This window comes from Trypanosoma brucei, chromosome 10 (assembly GCF_000210295.1).
Source record: "Trypanosoma brucei gambiense DAL972 chromosome 10, complete sequence".
NCBI lineage: Eukaryota > Euglenozoa > Kinetoplastea > Trypanosomatida > Trypanosomatidae > Trypanosoma > Trypanosoma brucei.
This window is the reverse complement of record NC_026743.1, coordinates 3382901-3401716: the sequence shown is the minus strand read 5'-3', so window position 1 is coordinate 3401716 and position 18816 is coordinate 3382901. Positions and strand designations below refer to the sequence as shown.

The 18816-nt window shown below is 48.8% G+C and overlaps 6 protein-coding genes across 6 annotated transcripts; 5 read left to right on the top strand and 1 right to left on the bottom strand.

Annotated features, from left to right (window-relative positions):
* Window positions 1-477: 477 nt before the first annotated feature.
* On the top strand, window positions 478-4968 carry TbgDal_X17530 (protein kinase, putative; the record flags this gene model as incomplete). The annotated part of the gene is made up of 1 exon (XM_011780612.1): window positions 478-4968. The coding sequence occupies one exon, from the start codon at window positions 478-480 to the stop codon at window positions 4966-4968; it is 4491 nt and encodes a 1496-aa protein (XP_011778914.1).
* A 1253-nt stretch (window positions 4969-6221) lies between these two features.
* TbgDal_X17520 (hypothetical protein, unlikely) lies at window positions 6222-6581 on the bottom strand (the record flags this gene model as incomplete). Its single annotated transcript, XM_011780611.1, has 1 exon — window positions 6222-6581. One exon carries the CDS (start codon window positions 6579-6581, stop codon window positions 6222-6224), a length of 360 nt encoding a protein of 119 aa, XP_011778913.1.
* Window positions 6582-6797: 216 nt separating this feature from the next.
* On the top strand, window positions 6798-10676 carry TbgDal_X17510 (hypothetical protein, conserved; the record flags this gene model as incomplete). Its single annotated transcript, XM_011780610.1, has 1 exon — window positions 6798-10676. One exon carries the CDS (start codon window positions 6798-6800, stop codon window positions 10674-10676), a length of 3879 nt encoding a protein of 1292 aa, XP_011778912.1.
* A 607-nt stretch (window positions 10677-11283) lies between these two features.
* Window positions 11284-14625, top strand: TbgDal_X17500 (hypothetical protein, conserved; the record flags this gene model as incomplete). The annotated part of the gene is made up of 1 exon (XM_011780609.1): window positions 11284-14625. The coding sequence occupies one exon, from the start codon at window positions 11284-11286 to the stop codon at window positions 14623-14625; it is 3342 nt and encodes a 1113-aa protein (XP_011778911.1).
* Window positions 14626-15834: 1209 nt separating this feature from the next.
* Window positions 15835-17505, top strand: TbgDal_X17490 (hypothetical protein, conserved; the record flags this gene model as incomplete). Its single annotated transcript, XM_011780608.1, has 1 exon — window positions 15835-17505. The coding sequence occupies one exon, from the start codon at window positions 15835-15837 to the stop codon at window positions 17503-17505; it is 1671 nt and encodes a 556-aa protein (XP_011778910.1).
* Window positions 17506-17523: 18 nt separating this feature from the next.
* Window positions 17524-17880, top strand: TbgDal_X17480 (hypothetical protein, unlikely; the record flags this gene model as incomplete). Its single annotated transcript, XM_011780607.1, has 1 exon — window positions 17524-17880. The coding sequence occupies one exon, from the start codon at window positions 17524-17526 to the stop codon at window positions 17878-17880; it is 357 nt and encodes a 118-aa protein (XP_011778909.1).
* Between the last annotated feature and the right edge of the window lie 936 nt (window positions 17881-18816).

Sequence of the window (18816 nt, the reverse complement as noted above, 5' to 3'; positions counted from 1 at the left end):
GATATATCCGCTTTGTTTATATAGAGACAGAGTGAAGTGAAGTGGAAAGGGAAGAAAAAGGGGAGAGGGGAACGGCGAGACCATTTCTCTGTTTCTTTGTTGTTGTTCTCTTGGAATTGTAGGAACGTCGATAAAGAGGTCAAAAAAATAAATAAAGAACGTGTTCGGTTAAGTGAGTGGGGAAAGAAAGGAAAGGAAAAGGAGAAACTCCTTGTATTCAGTTCAGCGTCTCTGCGGTTTAGTTTCAGTCGATTTTTTTTTGTTTCAGTCGTTCGGTTGTTCGAAGAAGTGTCGTGGTGAGTTACCTTCGCGCGATTATTATTGGTTAAAAGAAGAGTACGTGTTATATATATATTTGTATTTACGTTACAGACAGCGGACGTGAGGAGGATACGTTTTTTTTTTTTTGGGGGGAACGAGGTGGATAAAGGGGACTCAGGAAAGGAGTGGAGGTGTGTCCTACGTTAATCATACTTCATGGAGAAATACACGAAGGTACGCGTCCTTGGTAAAGGAAGCTTCGGTAGTGCCATTCTCATCAAGCGGAGAAGCGATAATGCACTCTTCGTCATCAAGGAGGTATTCCTTGGGAAGTTGAACGAAAAGGAGCGAACGGAGGCTCGACAGGAGTGCCGTATGCTCCAGAAACTCAACCACCCTAACATTGTTCGCTACGTGGAGCATTTCGAGAACCGAAATAACCTGTATATTGTGATGGAGTATTGCGATGATGGAGACCTACACGGTAAAATAAAGCGCGGCCCCATGAACGAGAGCAGAATATTGTATTACTATTCCCAAGTCTGCCTGGCCATGGAGTACTTGCATTCCCGACACATTCTCCACCGGGACATCAAAACCATGAATGTATTTCTTATGAAAAACGGGTCCGTGAAGTTGGGTGACTTTGGGATTGCCACAGTGTTGCGAAACACAATGGGTATGGCAAGCACTGTTTGTGGTACCCCGTACTACTTTTCACCGGAAATCTGCAAGAACAAACCGTACAACAATAAATCTGATGTGTGGGCACTCGGCGTGCTTCTCTACGAGCTGGCCACAGGTCGGCACCCTTTCGACGGGAACAGCATGCAACAGCTCATGCAACGCATAGTGAGGGGGACGTACAATCCTCTGCCATCGCATTTTTCACGCGAATTCCGTAAGATGGTCGACTGGTGCCTCCAGAAGGACCCGGCACGGCGGCCAAGTATTAGACAGATGCTCGCCTTTCCGATTGTGCAGCGGTCGCTTGAGCGGTTAGAAGAGGATCTCATGCTAGCCACGCAGTGTAGGATACGTCTCAAAGACATAATTGAGTACGATGCTGCAGCGGAAAACATTCCGTGCTGTGAGCCCGTTACTCCACGCCCACAGGAGACTCCTCGGGGGGAGCAACGCCACCGTCAGGAGCCCCACCCGCCTGAGATGTCACCGGGTAAAATGGCAGCCATGGCCCTAGCAGGACAGCACAATCGCCAACAACAGCAACATGTTTCTCCACAGGCGGCGATGGCTGCTGGACCACCAGCTGTTGATCCAGCTGCGCAGAGGCATGCAGACCATGCCGGTCTACTTGCTCCGAAACCTAACGCGGCGCATGCGGCGGCAGATCATGGCAGGTTAGAAATCTTTCGGCGGGAGGCTCCACCGCAGTGCAAGCGTCCGCTAGCTGATATCAAGCAGGCTTTACCCTTTTCCCCATATCAAAGGCCCCATTTTCAGCAGGTTCCGTGCCAACCCCAGTATGTGGCAAACCCTTACAAACAGCTGATGCAGCAGCACTTTCAACAACTACAGGAAAAACAGCGGCAGCCACATCAACCGCAGCCGGACGCGCAGCGCCAGATGCAAAAAAATAACGAAGCGAAACGAGGCCCCGACTGCAAACAGGGTGAAGGGTTTGAGGACAGGATCAAACGTATCAATGCTATCGTAGAGCGTTATGCCAAGGATGTGGATCCTAAGACGCTCAACACCATTCATGCCTATATGAAGCGCAAGCAGGAGGAATACCTGCAGCGACAGAAGGAACAGAAAGAGAGGTTGGAGCGGCGAAGGCAACTTAGAAAGCAGGAGCTTTTGAAGGTGATTGAGCAGCAAAATAGGATAGCGCGGGGTGAAAAAGTACGTAAGGGCGTGGAGCAGAAGCAACACGCACAGAAACCTGTTGCGGAAATGAAGCCCCTTAACCCAGGTCAACCCGCGGTGGGCGACAGAAATGCGTACCCATCACCATACAAAGTTTTACAATCGCCACCTCGCGGTGCCCAGTACCCACAGCAGCAGAATCCAGTGTTCGGTCGTGATCCCCGTTGTGTTAGAGCCGCCCCTAAGGAATCTAACCCAGTTTCTGGAGGGCGAAATGGAAACGCTATTGCATCACCTTATTGTCCCAATTATCACAATGCGGCCCTACGTGAAGCTCTGAAGGGGCCAGCGCCACCAGTGGATTCCCCTGGAATTCCAGATAACCAAAGGGTGCGGCAATTGTATCAGCAACCAGGGATGCAACCAAGGGGCGATGGCGACTCGGCCGCACGCGGTGTTGCTGCCTCTCCTCGAGTTGTTGTGTACAGAGATGTTGTTAACCTGAACGATAACCCAAGACGTGCGGAACCTTCTCAGCTGAATGCTGGGCAGCTTGAACCAAAACCGCAGAAGGGTAAGCGAACCGCAGATCCATCGGTTCACCGACATCCTCTTGGGAGACCAAAGGAGCCGTGTCCACTGGTAATACCGACAGCAGACCAGGTCTTCCAAAAACAGCAACCGCTGCGGCGGCAGTTAAAACAACAGCCCCTAACAAACATAGTTTCTGCCCCGCTTCTCCCCACCCCGCGTGCTGAGAGCCCAGTTGCAAAGGCTATAGTCAACCACCACGACATCAGAAAACTGGGTTCTGCGGAAGGGGATTTGCGGTCGCCGTTTGCGAACGGTACGCTGGGTCGTCGTAATAGTGCCCCATCAATTTCCCCATCGATGGAGGTAACGCCATCTAAGAATTCACCCTTAAACGAGAAGGAAGCTGCCGCCAATAAATGTCATGTTAGGCCAACCACGGCATCAGGCTTTGTCGCGGAAGGTGCGTCGGCTACCAAGGATTTACCCGCTCTGAGGGTGACTTCACCATTTTCGCGTTTAAACCTCGAAGACCTGCCGGCTGATGTGAAGGTGCGACGTGAGCTTCAACAGCAGGCAAAACAACATGCCCTTTTGTCACAACTAAAGGGGGATTTCAATTTGCATCCGGCAAAGAGAAATGATGTGGTTTGCGGTCGGTCTAAGAGCTGCGCACCAGAGTTCGTCAACGCCAGGCATAAAGGGGGTTCGCCTATTTTGTATCGAAGAAAAGATGGCTTCCTCCCGTCCAACCAGCGCGGCGGTTGTTCCAAGAGCCAAGAAATAAATGGGGACGACGATAGTTCAAAGAATGAAATCGGTCAGCCGATGCTTCTGGCACCACTTCAGTGTCGTGCGGGTGTGGCAGCTCAAGGACAGTGCCTGTCCCCCGCTGTTTTCTCGATGCCCGTTAGCCCGTCTGCAGCACCACATGGCCAGAGGAGGCAAACGTTTCAGCGTGGTGGGGCCAGCCGGAACAATCATGTGCCTCAGGCTACACCTCCTGATGCCGTACCGTCTATGGTTGTTGCAAAAATAAATCCGAAGGTGCACCAACCGGCCCCCACGCGTGAGAAAAAGCCAGACAACGGCCGTTCTCCTGCCTTCGAAGAATCCATTCACACACCCATCCTAGTTGACATATGCTATGGCGTTGCCCCAACGAGCGAGGAGGCCTTGAACAAGAAAGCGGCCTTCGAAGGTGATAGCACTCCAGTGCTTCCATCAATCAATGATGTAACTGCCGATCCACCTGATGTGGCGCAGCAGTGGCGAAATTTTGTGGATAAAAATGCAAACGGGAAAGCTCCATATCGCGCTCTGTGCTCACACTTAGTGGGTATGGGATTTCACAATAACATGAAGCTTCCCGGACACGCGGATGAGATGGCTGTTTTTCAGAAGGTTGATGGGCCACGACCCTGTATCCCAAGTACCCTTGAGGTTCTTGTCGGTACTAGCGTGTCGAAAAAGCATTCACCAGTGACGTCAAGCAGTGGAAGTGACACAACTGCTTTTGATGCAGAAACAAGAGGAAGGGAGCGCTGCTCGGATGAGCTTCCATCCCTAACTAGTATTCCGTGTATTATTTCACCAACTAGCGTCGCCTGTGCGGCTGGGGAAGGGTGCCAAAGCAAACCATATGGTTTACAGAAAGACTCAGATGCGGAAGAGACGGGCGGTTTTATAGGTTTGGAAGACGACCCGCGCGCCTCTCGTGATGATGAGGGTAGGCAGGGAAGCACCGGCTCTGTTCAGGTGCTCCCTGAGGCTTCGCTAGATGGCTACCTCTCAATGCTCGATCATCTGCGCGGTCTTCTTTATAACAATCCTTCACAGGCAAAAAAAGCGAGTGCAGGAAACAACAGTGACAATAAAAATGTTAAGGAACGGGAGCCATCGCTACTGAGCGCAGAGGAAGTGAGGAACTTGGTGGATAGATGTGAGCGTCTTTCCCGCAGTGAAGCAACACGGGCCACGTCCCCAAACCAGGGAGCCATTGGGGTGCACGTAGTTTCATTAAATTTCCCCACCTCGTCGGTGGATGGGTGCGAGGAAAATAAGGAAGGGGAGTCGCGGGACGACGAGTCCGACCTCGACGACGAAGAAGATTTGGACGAAGCTATTATGGAAGTTAGTGATGTGGAATTTGGCGATGATGTACCGCTTACAGCACCTCAGTGTGCAGGAATTAGCGAAGCATATCAATGCGATATTGAGAATGACGGATTTCTTCCACGTGTTGTTAACGTGGATTCCCAGGGAAACTGCAGCGAAGGTGGAAATGATGCCCGGACTGAGCGGCGCAAGGAGGAAAAGGAAACAGCCATTGGTGGGGCTGCGTGAAGGGAAATTCCCCCTCGCGTATCGTTCCCGCGCATACCCACCTACCTATGTCAGTGAAGTGGACCATTGTATATTAGTATCACTATGAAGGAAACAATAATGAAAGACCTCTTTCATCCTCTTTTCTTCTTTTTAGAAAAAAGAAATATTTTCCTTGAGCCCCTAACTTCCCAAGCTTACGTATTTTAGTCACACCGCTTGTGTTTGTGTTGATATTGTTCTTTTTACTTTTTTTTCCATTGTTTCATCTCCTCTATTAGTTTTTTTAATTTTTGCTTACCTTACCCTACTTTTTTTAAAATCTTTCCGACCCTTATGTTTGATTTGAAATCCGCCTTCATGTCATCCCATTGTCCATTTTCCTACCCGACACGAAGCCGTACACACAATCAGTGAAGCACTCATGCTTACACGGCATCGGTTACAGTTTTCAACAGATTTTTGTATCGCGGGCATGCGCCATTTTTCGATCCTATCATTTTTTCACCCTTCCTGTTCGTCTTTTTTTTTTTTTCTTGTGTGTTTGTGTGTGTGTGTGTGTGTGTGTGTGCGGTTTCCCCCTGTTTTTACTTTTTCTTGGCTCTTTGCTGCATTTGTAATTAATTCCTTTCCTTCGTTTATCTGCTACGATTGGAACGGAAAAAGGAACTGACGAGATGCAATAGTTGAGGGCCTGCGTCACGCCGTTGTGCGTTTGTGTGGCGTGGTGGTACTTCTCTCTCTCTCTCTCTTTGCCATTTCTTCTTCTTCCTTTCCTTCTCTCTTAACCCTTTTTTTCCTTTTTTCCCCTCTTTCCTTTTGTCTTCCCTCCCTTACTTGTGTGGGGGTCGTCAAATGGAGTGCGGCAAACAGATTGAAGAAAAAAAGGAGGGGCGAAGGAAGGGGTATGTACTGTACCATTTTACAGATGCGGTACATTGCCTTTGTGTACGTGTACGTGTACGTGACTATACGAACCATAAGGATTCCTCCTTCTTGTTTCTTGTGCAGTGTTGTTGTTTTCGTTATAGCTACTGTATTTACCTTTTGTTTCTACTTTTTCCTCCTTTCTCCTTGCAAAGGAGACATCCCTGCACTACTGAGCGATACAGGAGAAGAAAAAATACGGTAAACAAAAACTGCTTATTCGCTGTGGTCTTTGTTCGGTACTCACCGTTTTCCCCTCTCCATCATATCTGCCTCCCCCTTCTATTTGGTCGAAACCTTCTGGTATTTTTGATATCCATCCTGTTCCAATGTGGAGTGCCGCTTTCCTACAAGGACCATTGCTTTGCATCATTGTGCCTTCTTGTTACTTTTCTTTCTTGTTTGTTTGTAAATCGCTCCCTTCTATCTCTGGAAGAATAGAGTATTTGGTTCTTCCTTACCTCCTGACCACAGCAGCGTAAAGAAGTTTGAATGATATAAGCATTATTAGCTTTCGTGCTGGTGCTGCTTTTCCCCTTTGAGCTGTAGCTATTATTGACGCTGCACTTAGGCACGTCACGATCCAGTAAAGAGCGTTGGTATGTTGTTGTTATTCCCTTTTCTCTGCGAGTGCTGCGATTTGTAAGATTGCAGCCCGTCTGTGAGTTGTCACAACATAATAGTCTTGCATGGAACAAATGCAGCATATGAATACGGATAGGATTTTTGTGAAGTCGAAAGTGGATGATTCTGCTGAAAACCCAACCTCTTTTTTTTAATTTTTGTGTGCGATGTCCCGTTTTTGTGGGTTCTAATTACTCGTGTTTTCCTTCTCTACCTTGCCAATGCACTTTTAACTAATGTACCAATATGTGCACAACTTTTGACTACTTTGGTTTTCTGTATTTTGTTTCCAAGTCGAGATGAACGTTGATTTATCGAACAAGTCTATCAACGAGTTGAACTTCGATGCACAAAACTCCTCACCGGAGGAGTTGTTGGCAGCCGCCCGTGTAGTTAGGCTGACGGCCAGCCACAACTATATTAGCAATATAGTTGGACTTGGAGCTTTATTCCACCAACTCACGCACCTTGACTTGTCCCATAACAAATTGGGGTGTAATGGAGCTGGCCGTATGTCTGGGGAAAGTGACCACAGGACCCCGTGGTTGAGTACGTTACCAAGGTCATTACGTGTGCTCAACTTATCACACAATCACTTGCGTGGCTTTTCGCTTGAGTATAATTTAGGTGACCGGAGCTGTAGTGATGGGAATGAATCTCCTGACACCACTGTGGTCATGGGCGTGGACGGCGGGTTAAGTCGCTTGCGGGGCTCAAGTCCAATTAATGTGGCACTTTTCTTTAACCGCCGACTTTTTCCTCACCTCTCGGAGCTCGACTTGTCACACAATGACCTGCAACAGACGCTGGAAGACAGCGATGTTATTGAAGAGTTGTGGCATGAGAGTGTGGAGTTGCCGATGAGCTCGGTGTCTAGTGATGCTGAAAAGGCCGCTTGGGTACAATGCACCACTTCTGCCATCGTGGTTCTTCAGCTTGATGGCAACGCAAAGCTCGAGTCTTTGAATGGTGTACTTTGCGGAATGGAAGGATTGTTGTTTCTTCACGCGGCTCAATGTGGGATCGCCGATCTGACAGCTGTGTCATCTGCAGCAACAGCGTGTCCAAAGCTTCGGGATATCGATTTGCGCGGTACTCCTTTAAGTGAAACGTTCCTGCAGGCCCCTCGGGAGGCTGTGGCGACTTTCACAGAGATATTGCTATTTCCTGCGTTGCTTGCCTCAAGAGGAGGCGTCAGAAGGAGAGAACAGCGGCATGAGGATGAGGAGGAGACACGGCACGGCCTTAAGGAACTTGTGAAAGAAATTGTACAACATCATTTGCATGAAATGGAGGCTTCTGTACAGCGACAGCAGAGTTCTGCGGAAGGCAACATCAGAAACAGCGGTGGAGGAGGGTTACGATTGGTGCTGTATGCATCGCTACTGCACCAAGTATTGCCTCAGGTTATTGAAATAGACAATGGCATAGAGGTGGGCAGAATGAAGCGGCTGTTTACCGAGGCCGCACGTGACGTCCTTCAAAATTTTATTGAAAATGGTAATAGCATTGAAAAACCCCGTGACCCCATGATGTCACCGAGGCACTACATCAGTCCACCGCGAACACTTTCTCCTGTGGAGGAAAAGGACATGAAAGTTTGGCGTGACCCCACATCTCAGCTGAATGTCGATGGCGTCGCACCGTCGGAGCCCCCACAGGGGCGATCCTGTTTGGGGAAAAGGGGGGCGGATGTCGCCAGAAGTCAACTTATTCAGTCCCCAACTACGGCAGCGGTCTCCGGTCATTGTCATCTGACATCGCCACCGTTGCCACCATCTCCACTGAAATCCCCAACGGATAAGCGTCGTCCACTTTTGACTCCGAAGCGCGAAACCTTTGAAGATAGACGCCCACTTAGGTCGCCGACCGAAAGGGATACGGCTGTTGCGACACCAGACGCTGCAGAGGCAGCCGACTCGCAATATAATCGACATTCCGAGTTTGTGTCACGTGGCGTGGTACCGGTTGTTTCGCCGCGGTCGGATAAACGTAGTAGCGATAGCTCTAAAAGAGATTATCAGAGGGTGGACAGCCTTGAGCGTCGCACTGGAGTGAACCAAACTGGTGTTAGGAGGGGCAGCAGCACCAACAAGTGTGGTGGTGTAGAAACAATGAACGGGATTCTTAACGGCAGCGAGAAGCTTGCTGGTAAGGAAAGATATTGTCGAGCATTCAACCCCTTGTCGCCAACGGCTGCTGCAGGCCCTCCTCTTGCTCCTACGAGGGATGTGTCTAACAGCAGTAGTTTTGACGACGGTCGGTCCAGTGTTCGATATCTCCAAGCTGTGGCTTCACTCACCCCCATGCTTGAGCATCGACTACGCACATCTAGCCCGTTAGATAGTCCTTCAACAGTGAATGACCACAGCCGGCAGTCGAATGACACTAACGAGGGGCAGAGCAACAGCAGTAGCCACCAGCACTGTAACAACAATTTTTCATCTGCTTCAAGTTCTACATTTACTACGGTGAACTCTACTCGGGAAAAACTTCTTCAGCAAGCCCAGGCATTAGAGCAGTCTTTGATTCGCTCGCAGGATCGCCAGAGGGGCCTCCACAACACCGTCACAGAGTTGACAACCCAACTAAAACAGCACCGTCAACTCATTAAGGATCAACGCCAAGAGGCCATGCGACTTCGCCAGGAACGCGATCGCTTAGTTGACGTCATTAAGACTGCAAAGCGGCGCTTGGAGAAGCGGCAAAAGGATGTAGCGTACGGTGCCACGGCGCTGAAGCGACGTGAGACATTGGAGCAGCAGAAAGCGGTGATGCAGCGTCTAGTGAAAGAAAAAAAGAGGTTGCAAGAACAAGAGCGCCGGTTACGGGAGTCGATGGCGGTTAGTTTGGAATCTGACACACCGGTCCTTGATTCATCTTCGCGGCATCTATCCCCTGAAAACGGGAGGAACAGGCAACCACCTCAAATGAAGAAGACGCGGTCAGATCTTCTTCGTGAGAATGCGGTGCGTTTGCGCATGGAGGCGGCGAAGAAAGAAGAACCTTTAGCTTACGACCCGCGTAAGTTCCGCCGCAACGAACACTCAGCAATTAATGGAACTGAGGGTACGTTGCCGTGCGATGTCACCCCTGTTTCGTTGCATACGGACTCTGGGAAGCGCTATGATATAACCGGTAGCAGTAGCAATCGGGAAAGCACTGATGAAGCTTGTCGAGGAGTCAAACCTTCGAACGGGAGAGAAGCAAGTTTCTCTTCAGGGGGTAGCTCCTGGCACCCAAGGCACGGGTCACGGGGACCTCGTTTGCCGAGGTCTTTGTACCAACAAGGTTGTGATCCGTACGCGGTGGAGGATGGCGAACCCCGTGATGATTCCACTGGAAAGGGCGATGAGATCCGCAACGAGTGGCTGCAAAATATGTCCCTACAATCCCTTTTTGACGCCGCAGTCAGTATGCAGAGGCAGCGGCTACTCACGAAGCAGTTGACTCGCAAAAAAATTTCCGAGGCACGTGACGACGAGCACAGGGAAACTTGTGATACGTCCAACCCTCCCGCTTCTGCAACAGAACTTGCCAGCCGCCACTACCGTGCTCCTACAGGAAGTACAGGGGAGCCTGCACTATATCGTACCGTCATTGAGCCATTTCACGATATATCAACCGGTAATCTTAGTCGCAGTGGTGGGGGTAGAATATCCGTACGAAGTGGTGAAGGTTCCACGATAGGTGATGCCGTCGGTAAGGGAGAAGTTAGTGCGAGAGGAGACGTTGATTCAGGTGCTAACTCGCAAAACTCTGACGACGACAGGGGACTAAATGGCGCTGATGTGCTGTCTCGGCTGGTGCATCCCCAAAACACTGAAGGCTGCATATCTTCCGTATCTTCTCGCGCGGACTCTTCTTCTGTGGCGGAGCATCTTTCTGTGGATGCATGTAGTATCTACGCGGAGATACTAAAACAGCAGCAACAACAACAACAGCGGTTGCTACTGCAGCGCAGTCAGGGCCCACAGTCTACTGAACGAGCATTTCCTGTGGAAATGGGAGCATCTTATCCGACAACCCCAACTAAGGTGGAGGGCCTTCTGCAAAATCAAAAAGCGGGGTATACAAATCAAAGAGCTGACAACTGTGTCACTGGACACAGCAGTGATGATGGGGGCAGTGAGGAATACACTGTCTCTGATTTCGCTCAGCCCCCAGTCTTCATTTAAGTGTAATAAACATACATAAATTATATTACTTTCCCGTTTCTTCTTCATTTCACATCCTTTGATTGCCGTGAGCAGGCAAAGTACCGAGCAGCCGGCCAGTCGGTGGGTATATGGCTACTGCTCTGGGCACAAAAATGAAGAACGCGAAGGTAGTGCGTGAGACATAGAGGCAGCCTTGAAAGTTGCCCTTTGATACAATGCCCTGTTAATTTTTGTTACCAAATTTAAAATGTATACGCCCACGTGCAACACCTCTCCCCCTTCTGTGTGTACGTATGCATATACATTTATTTACTGAGTTAAAAAGTAATCGTTGGTTTCACACATGTCTTTTTTTTTTTTTTACATTCTGTCACTCTCTACTCAGTTTTTATGTGGCTACCTTCTGTTCCTATGTTTCGCCTAATTAGTGACTTTTGTGACTGCCTCGTTCCGGTAGTGGGGTGGCGTGGGTACCAGATTTAAAGGACACACGGAGAGGTGCATATACAAAAAAACACGCATACATATATACTTGTCAGGGCCGCTGAACGGGAGTAACAGACCATAAGTTGTGTTCTCATACACTATCGTGATTTAAGAAATCGTTGGTTTGTTGGCTATCCTTATGAGCCCCTCTCAATTATCGCGCGAGGAATTCACGTGCGCTTATCAGGGTTATCATGGTCGTCTCATCGTTAGTTTCCATAACCTAGCATTCAATAGTGAACAATTAAACGTGGATTTCCCATGGGAATATGTAAAACACATCAAAGTTACGACGAAGCACCTCAAGGAGGTGCCCACTACCATGCTCGAAATAAAAGTCTCCCGGAATAAGCAGCAACCCTCTCAGAAGCCGCAGATTGATGGCAAGCAGTACTTCTACGGCTTTGAGGATATCGTAGTCGTCGAGAGGGAAATACAGAAATTTAGGAACGCGGCAAGCACCGCAGACCACGCCAACGATGATTCGGCTCCTACCGGAGCCGACAACAACGCAAATACTACCAGTGCGCCAATGTCAAATGCAAAAACAAATGCGACTGGCCCCCGCAATGGGCATCAAGTCGGGACTTCGTCATTTGTACAATGTGATCGTGCAACCAACGGTGATGCGGCGGCCGCTTCACCAGGGTCTCCCATGGAGGATGGTGATTATGTACATGGTGTGTCTCGCAGCCGCCAAGGAGCCCATACCGCTCGTGAGGGTGAAGAGGACCGGCGGAGCAACCTATTCGCCCCCAACGCTACTGGTAACCCGCTGTTTCTACTTACAAAGTCGCGACCTCCTGACAGGGAACACAATTCTCCGGGTTATGGCCAACAAAATCAGCAACTACAACCTAAGCATGAGAAAAGGCAAAAATGTCGGGCTGTATCCTTCCTGCGCCGACTTCTACCGTTGAATAGCGCCTATATTTCAGATTCAGGTCTTCAGGTGATTATTGGCTTTTTGTTAGTGATAGTGCCGGTGCTATTCATATTAGTAACGACTATGGAAGGCCGGTGGGAATCTCCTTCCGAGGGAAAATTGGAGAAGGTTATTCGTGACCTGGAGAGCTTGCAACGATGGCGCAAAGGGCAGCAGCAGCAGAAACACGGAGGGACCGTGTCACAGACTTCCGAGGCCCCGGTGCACGTAACGTTGAGTGATCTAGCAGAGGGTGTTAAGGAACTCACTCGCCGCTTTGTTGACCGTCAACATGAGCTTACTGCCCTGCGGTTGCGGCACCTGCAACGGGAGGTTCCTAACGATGTATCCCCACTAACTGGTATGGGGGGTGTGACCTTAAGTGAATTGAATGCTGCTGTTGATGAAGGCGCAAAGGAAGAGGACGTTGAAAATGGAAACGGGAAAACGAGCACAGTGGAGACTGAACAGCAACGACAGCAGCAAACGAGAAGGTTTTCATTGGCTCGTGTAAAGCATGATTTGTACCGTGTTGCATCGCTTGTGCAAAAGATCTTATCCTTTGCTCATTGGATTATTACTGGGGGCGGGAAAGTGAAGCAAAATTCTTACGATGTGCCTCGTGCGACCCCCTGGTTTTTTGGCATTTTGGGCGGTGGCGGGAATGCAGCACACCATCATAAAAAACGGAAATTCGTTCGGTATGTGGAGCGGCTTCCCAACGGGCAAAGTGTAACTGAATATGTTGATGAAGAGGAGTTGGAGGAACGTCGCACATGCATCAGACTCACACGTAGCCTTGTTGCATCCGCCGACTTATTGGACGGCGTGCTACTACAGTACATGGGGGTCGTAATGATGCCGCAGTACGAGGCATACCTTAATTTAATGCAAGCAAGTACTGGGGTTTCCTTCGCATCCTCACTGGACTCTAATGGTGCCTCCCCATCTCCTTCTTCCTCTTCCCGACCATCGGCGGGACAGGGGGACACTGTGGGATCGGAGGCAACGGGAGAACAAGGGCCCCGTCTCTTGAAAACTATCGCGCTTCGTCGCCATGCCTCCCTATTGCTGGAGATGGAGCCACTATCTTCGTGGGGTCATGGATATAACTCGCAGGGGTGGAAGGGTCAGCCTGATCCTTCCAACCACGGGTCAAAAAACGAAGGGTATGAGGTGCCCCAGTCTGTGGCGGGAAACAAGAGTATTTCTAAAATACTGAATGAGTTTTTGCTCGCGACGCAGAACAAGTTATTGAGCGGCGTTGACACGAGCACACCGCGGTTGATGTTCAGAAACATTCTCAAGGAGGTTAGGTACTGGTCCAGGCACGAGGAGGATTGGCAAACTCTCGTATTGTGGCAACTTAACAGGACAAACACAAACATTACAAACAGCAATCACACCCATGAACGACTCGAGGCTGAGACACTGAAAGCCATGGATGATATGCCATTGTTTCGCGGTCAATGGTGCTTTCTTGAGAAGCCTATTGCTTCACCACTAGATAGTGCCAGCGGACGTAGAAACACCGACCGTACAGAGGATCATGACACGCGTTCAGTTGAGTCGGCACCCAGGGAGGCGGTGTATTCTTCACACAACAGCAAAGGGAAGGAAACTCAAGGAGAGGATGGACTTGCTTGTTCTGCGGAAGCGGTGGCGTCGTTTCCCCGGGGAATCCACTCATCATTCCTTCCCAATATCAAAGCAGTCGGTTGTCAAAAGAGGGGCAGTGGCTCGGTGGAGAATCCCGGTGAAGATTTGAAGTATGGTTCAAAAGGAGATGCTCTTGGTCGCGAGGAAGAAACTGGGGAAAGCCATCCACTCGATGATGCCGCGGACGATGATCGGGCTCGGCTCCGTAATGCGGAGTATATATCCCGAGAGGTTCAGTTGCGCTGGAAGAATGCATTAGAGTTGTTTTTTAGTGCTCACAACCCTGAAAAAGATCAGTGGCATGAAAGAGATGCAATGCAGAAGTGGACCAGCGCTGGAAGAGGTGGCACTGACTCATGGTGGGAACGAGAAGGTGTGATTAATGACGAGAACACGGACGGTCAGGACGATGGAATGTCCGCCGAGGAACGCGATATGGTAAAGATTCGGAGGCGGCTTCTGCAACTTTTTGTATATGTGGGTAGGCGCTACGACCAATACCTCTTTGTCCCTGCTTCCTCATACCCATGGTCAGCTGCGGCATTTCGGAAATGCACGTCGGAGGATTTTGGCTGTCACTTTTGGTTGCGATCATCTCTGTTTTCGTTCTTTTGGCCATCGTTGTGGTTTCATACAGAATGGTTATCACATCCCATGCACGAGTGGCTGCGGCGGATCAAGGGGAGAGATCCCGTCATCCGCCACCTGTTTCGCGAGTTGTTACATATACCGTTGGGTGAAGTGGAGGATGTTTCATGGGTGCTGTTGAACACAATGACGACTTCACAGGAATTGCTTGAGGTTAAGCACAACATCTGTGCTTTAATGTGTCGTCTCGTTTTCGTCCTGACTGCTGTCATTGTGGCGACTGTTGCTTTTTTTCGTTGTAGCCACTGATTTTCCCGGGTGATGTACCTTGAGTAGACACAAGACCCAGGGTGACAAGGTGGGGGAAAGAAGTGAGAGTGGTAAAAGAACAAGTCGAGACGTAGGATGGTTTAGCGGCGTTGTGTCACGCCACGAAAGGTTTTCATTTCCTGGATCTCTGAACCTTTCTCGTAAAAAAAAAGCCGTTTGTGTGTGTGTGTGTGTGTGTGTGTGTGTGTGTGTGTGTGTGTGTGTGTGTGTGTGTGTGTGTGTAGCAGGTGACGGGTCGTGCGCCTGTGCATTACATACATGTGTGTATATTGTTGGCGACCAAAAATAATCCGGATGGTGACGATGCTGAGGAGTATTTATCTCGATATGAGATCCGGAGCTTGCTGTTCTTCGCTGTTGCTTTATCGTAGTGCTTTTCGTCTCGTATGCATGCGTCCGTGCGTGTGTGTTTGTTTATTCTTGTACTAAAGGTTTATTTTTGCGTCTTTTGTTCCATGATCCGGTTGATTCCACCTTAAATTGTGTTTGTGAGTACGTTTCCTTTTGTTCACCACAATGAGGACTCGATTTTAGCTTCGCCTCGTTTGTACTCAAGTTGTTGGACGCTGTGTGGCTGCTACACTGTGCCTCCTTCACCCCCCTACGTTTTTCTTCCCTCGGCGGAATCGTCTTGCTGCTCTACCGACTTTTGAGCTCCTCAGGAAGTGGGGTCTCTTTTTTGGTTTTCTTCTTTCTGATGGCTATGTGGGTCCTTTGCTCACGTATGCCATTACCGCGACTTGGTTATGGTAACGTTGTTGAAGTTGTTGGTTTTAGGTTGTTGCCGATGCTTTTTCCCTCCCACCTTATTATTAATACAGTTGTTGCTTCGTATGATATCGTCCTGGTTGATAATTTTTTTGTTTCCCCTCCTCCGTTTTTGTCTTCGGTGTTGCTACCTGCTTGTGAGGAAGGGCGTGGTTAAACTAAAGGTTTTCAAGACGAATTCTTGTAGTTAAAAAAGTGACGGCATTTAATCACTGCGTATTGATAGATTGGAACAATAAGGAAGGCGGAGAAGCAGATAAAATTTACTGTAGGGTTAGGTTTCTTGTGCGTGTGTTTGCTTTTTTTTCCTCTTCTGTAGGAAGGGAAGGGAAGAAAAGTCTGAGGTGAGACGGTACCAGAACTTCTACAGCAGTTTTGTTGTTTTTTGTCGTGTGCGTGATCAGCTGCAAGTGCATTATTATGTCGAGCTTGGCAGGAGTTGCAGCGGCTTTGGCCGCACCACCAGTGGAAAACTGGGGTCAGCTCAGTTGGATAGATGATCAGCATAAAGGGCAAAGCGATGTGAAACAGCTGAAGGAAGAAGAGGATGAAGGTAAGAAAACGGTTCTCCAACCCGTTCTGAAACTTCTCTCACTTCCAAAGAAGCAGCAGCAGAACAGCGGTGCGCCCGCCAACGCCGCCCAAAAACCAATCATTCAAATACCCGTTTCCGCTATATCAAGTGTGACAGCTACAACAAAAAATGATCTTTCCATTTTGTTGCAACCACAGGCATCGGTGACCGCCGTACCCGGTGCCAACGTTTCCCTGGAGTTGACGTCTGTTCGCTTCGCTATACCAAACGTTTGTGTTGGTCACGAGCGGACGGAGGAAGCGGGTCGCGAAGTGCTTGCCGAGGCACAAGAACGGTTGCGGGAGCACCAAAGACGAGTTTTAGGAGGGAATGGAGCAATGGGTGCTGGGCCCGGTGATCAAGCACTGATGGCAATGGGTGGTGGCCGCCGTGAGGACGAATGTGTTATAGCGGTCTTTGATGATCTCACTCTCTCCTTCCCATCTGGGCGTTTCAAACTTATAGTAACTAACTATACGTTACTGTTGGAGGAAAGGAAGCGTGCGGGAGGTGATGGGGGCATTGTTACAATGGTGCCACTCACAGATGTTGTCCAACTGTACCTGTGCGATATCCCAACAAGCAGAAACACCTCGAACAAGAGTGTAGACGCTGAAGATGATACCGATTTCCCACAATACGTTGTGGTCATACTTCGAAATCCCGTAAAAGTGCGCGCAACAACGTATAACCACATCGTTATCACCTGTCCCGTTGGTTTTATTCTTGATGAGCAGCATGCGTGGTCTTGTGAGCTGAAGACACAAGAGGAAATCGACCGCGTCCTCTCTTCGCTACCTCACAAACAAAGTGCAGCGAAGGACGCGACGCAGCAGCAAGCGGCAAAGGGGGACACCTTCCCACCTACCATAACGGGTCGTGTGAGTGAATTACTTATTCGTGTGTTGAAGACCATTGCAGGGGTGAAGGCGCTTGGCGGCCACAACAAAGATTATCAGACACGTAACGGCAATTCTGTGTTGCGCTGCCTTTATCAAAGCAATGAGGGGCTTTTGTATGTGCTCCAATCTGCACTGCTGTTCCTTCACCGTCCTGCCACACGTATTTCGTACGGTGATATACAACGTATTGAAGTTGATGAGTCGGAACGCGGGAGTACAACGTTCCAGATGACAGTTTACGGTAACTTGGGAAAGCGTGCAAGAGGTGGTGCAGACAAGGTCACTATTGCTTCACTTCCTATCACGGAGAAGGAGGCGCTGCTAACTTACTTGCAAAGCAAGGTGGAAGTGGTGCGAACTGGTGCGGCACTCGAGGACAGTGATGGCGATGATGACGATGACAGTGGCGATGGTGAAGATGATGAAAGCAGCGACGAGGAGGACTCGTTTGATGATGATGATGACGACGACGATGAAGATGAAGATGATGATGATGATGATGGGGCGAACCGAAAGAAGCGGAAGCGCTCATCGTCAAAAGGGGATGAGTCGGGGAAGAGGAGGGATAAGGAGCACAAACATGGCCGTCATAAAAAGCACAAGAAAGATCATTAACACCTTCTTCTGACGGCAATGGTAATTAGTTTTTTTTATAAATGTACTCGCACCCCTTCGTTTTTGTGTGCGCTTAGTGGACTTGGATTTCCAAAGTGTGTGTGTGTGAGTGGGGGGGGGGCTAAAGTATACACATATTTTCTCTGCCGTCACCGTTCTTGTTGTCGCCACAGCGGCGGGAACCACTGTTTTTTTTGTTTTGTTTTGTCTTGTTATGGCAAACCCTTGCGCGCATTTGTTTTTTTTTTACCTCTTTCGTGGCGATTGAATTCAAACATAGATGATAGTGATGATGCGTGGGAGTTGTGGAGGGAGGGACTTTATGTGTCTGTTGGCATCAATAAAGGTATGTTTTCTACGTGTGAATTTTTTTAAATTGAAACACGGCAGACCCTAACCCTCCATACACACACAAAGAAAAGGAATGAATGTGCTTTTTCTTTTCTTTTTCTTTTAGTTGTTGACGGTCTCCGATTTGTGGGTTTTTGGTTTATTTACCTATTTTTTGGTGTGAACGGCTCACTATACATTCATTCTCTCCTTCCCGTTAGTGGCTTCCAAACTACTCCCTCCCACCTTTTTTTTTGTTATGTGCGTGTGCAGAAATCTCTTTTGCAGAAGTCTTCGGTCCACACCTCACAAGGAGGAAACTAAGGACTGAGTCTTTTACTTTTGTCAGTCTCGCATTTTATTCTCAATCGCGTCCCGCCCTTCCCTACGCCTACTTCTATGCTATTTTAGCAGTTATTATGCACAGAGAAATACTCCACGTTTATTTGTTTCTTTTCGTCAAATCTTCTACCGCTTTTCTATTTCCTCTACTCGAAAAAGGAAGTTTTTTTTTTCCTCTCTCTCTCTCTCTCCTTGTCTTTGGAAGGTTTAGAATTTTAGAGTGAAGTAAAGTAACTGAGAAGAAAAAAAGAAGGTGTGGATCAAGAGGGAGCGGAGCAGCATGTCGGGGGCCGAGGATATTTTTAAAACTTTGCCCTTGTTGACACTGTTAAGTTGTTTCAAGTATTTGTTTTAACGAACTTGCTCTCCTTCTTATCCAGATGCTTCCCAACTCTGATGACGTAAGTATATTACATTACTGAGAGATGGAGCAATCACACACTTTTTGGTAATGCAAAGTATCCGCTGAAGAGTGGTGTTGCGCTTGCGGTTCACGCGATGCATTATCAGGGAATATGCTTCAAGGAATGGTACCAAGCGATCCCTTAATGGGTGAGTAGTTCTAATTTTTTGTTGCAGTTCCGTGTTTGAAATTAGGCACTTACTTCAATTATTTGCAGGACTGCCTCATTTGCGCAG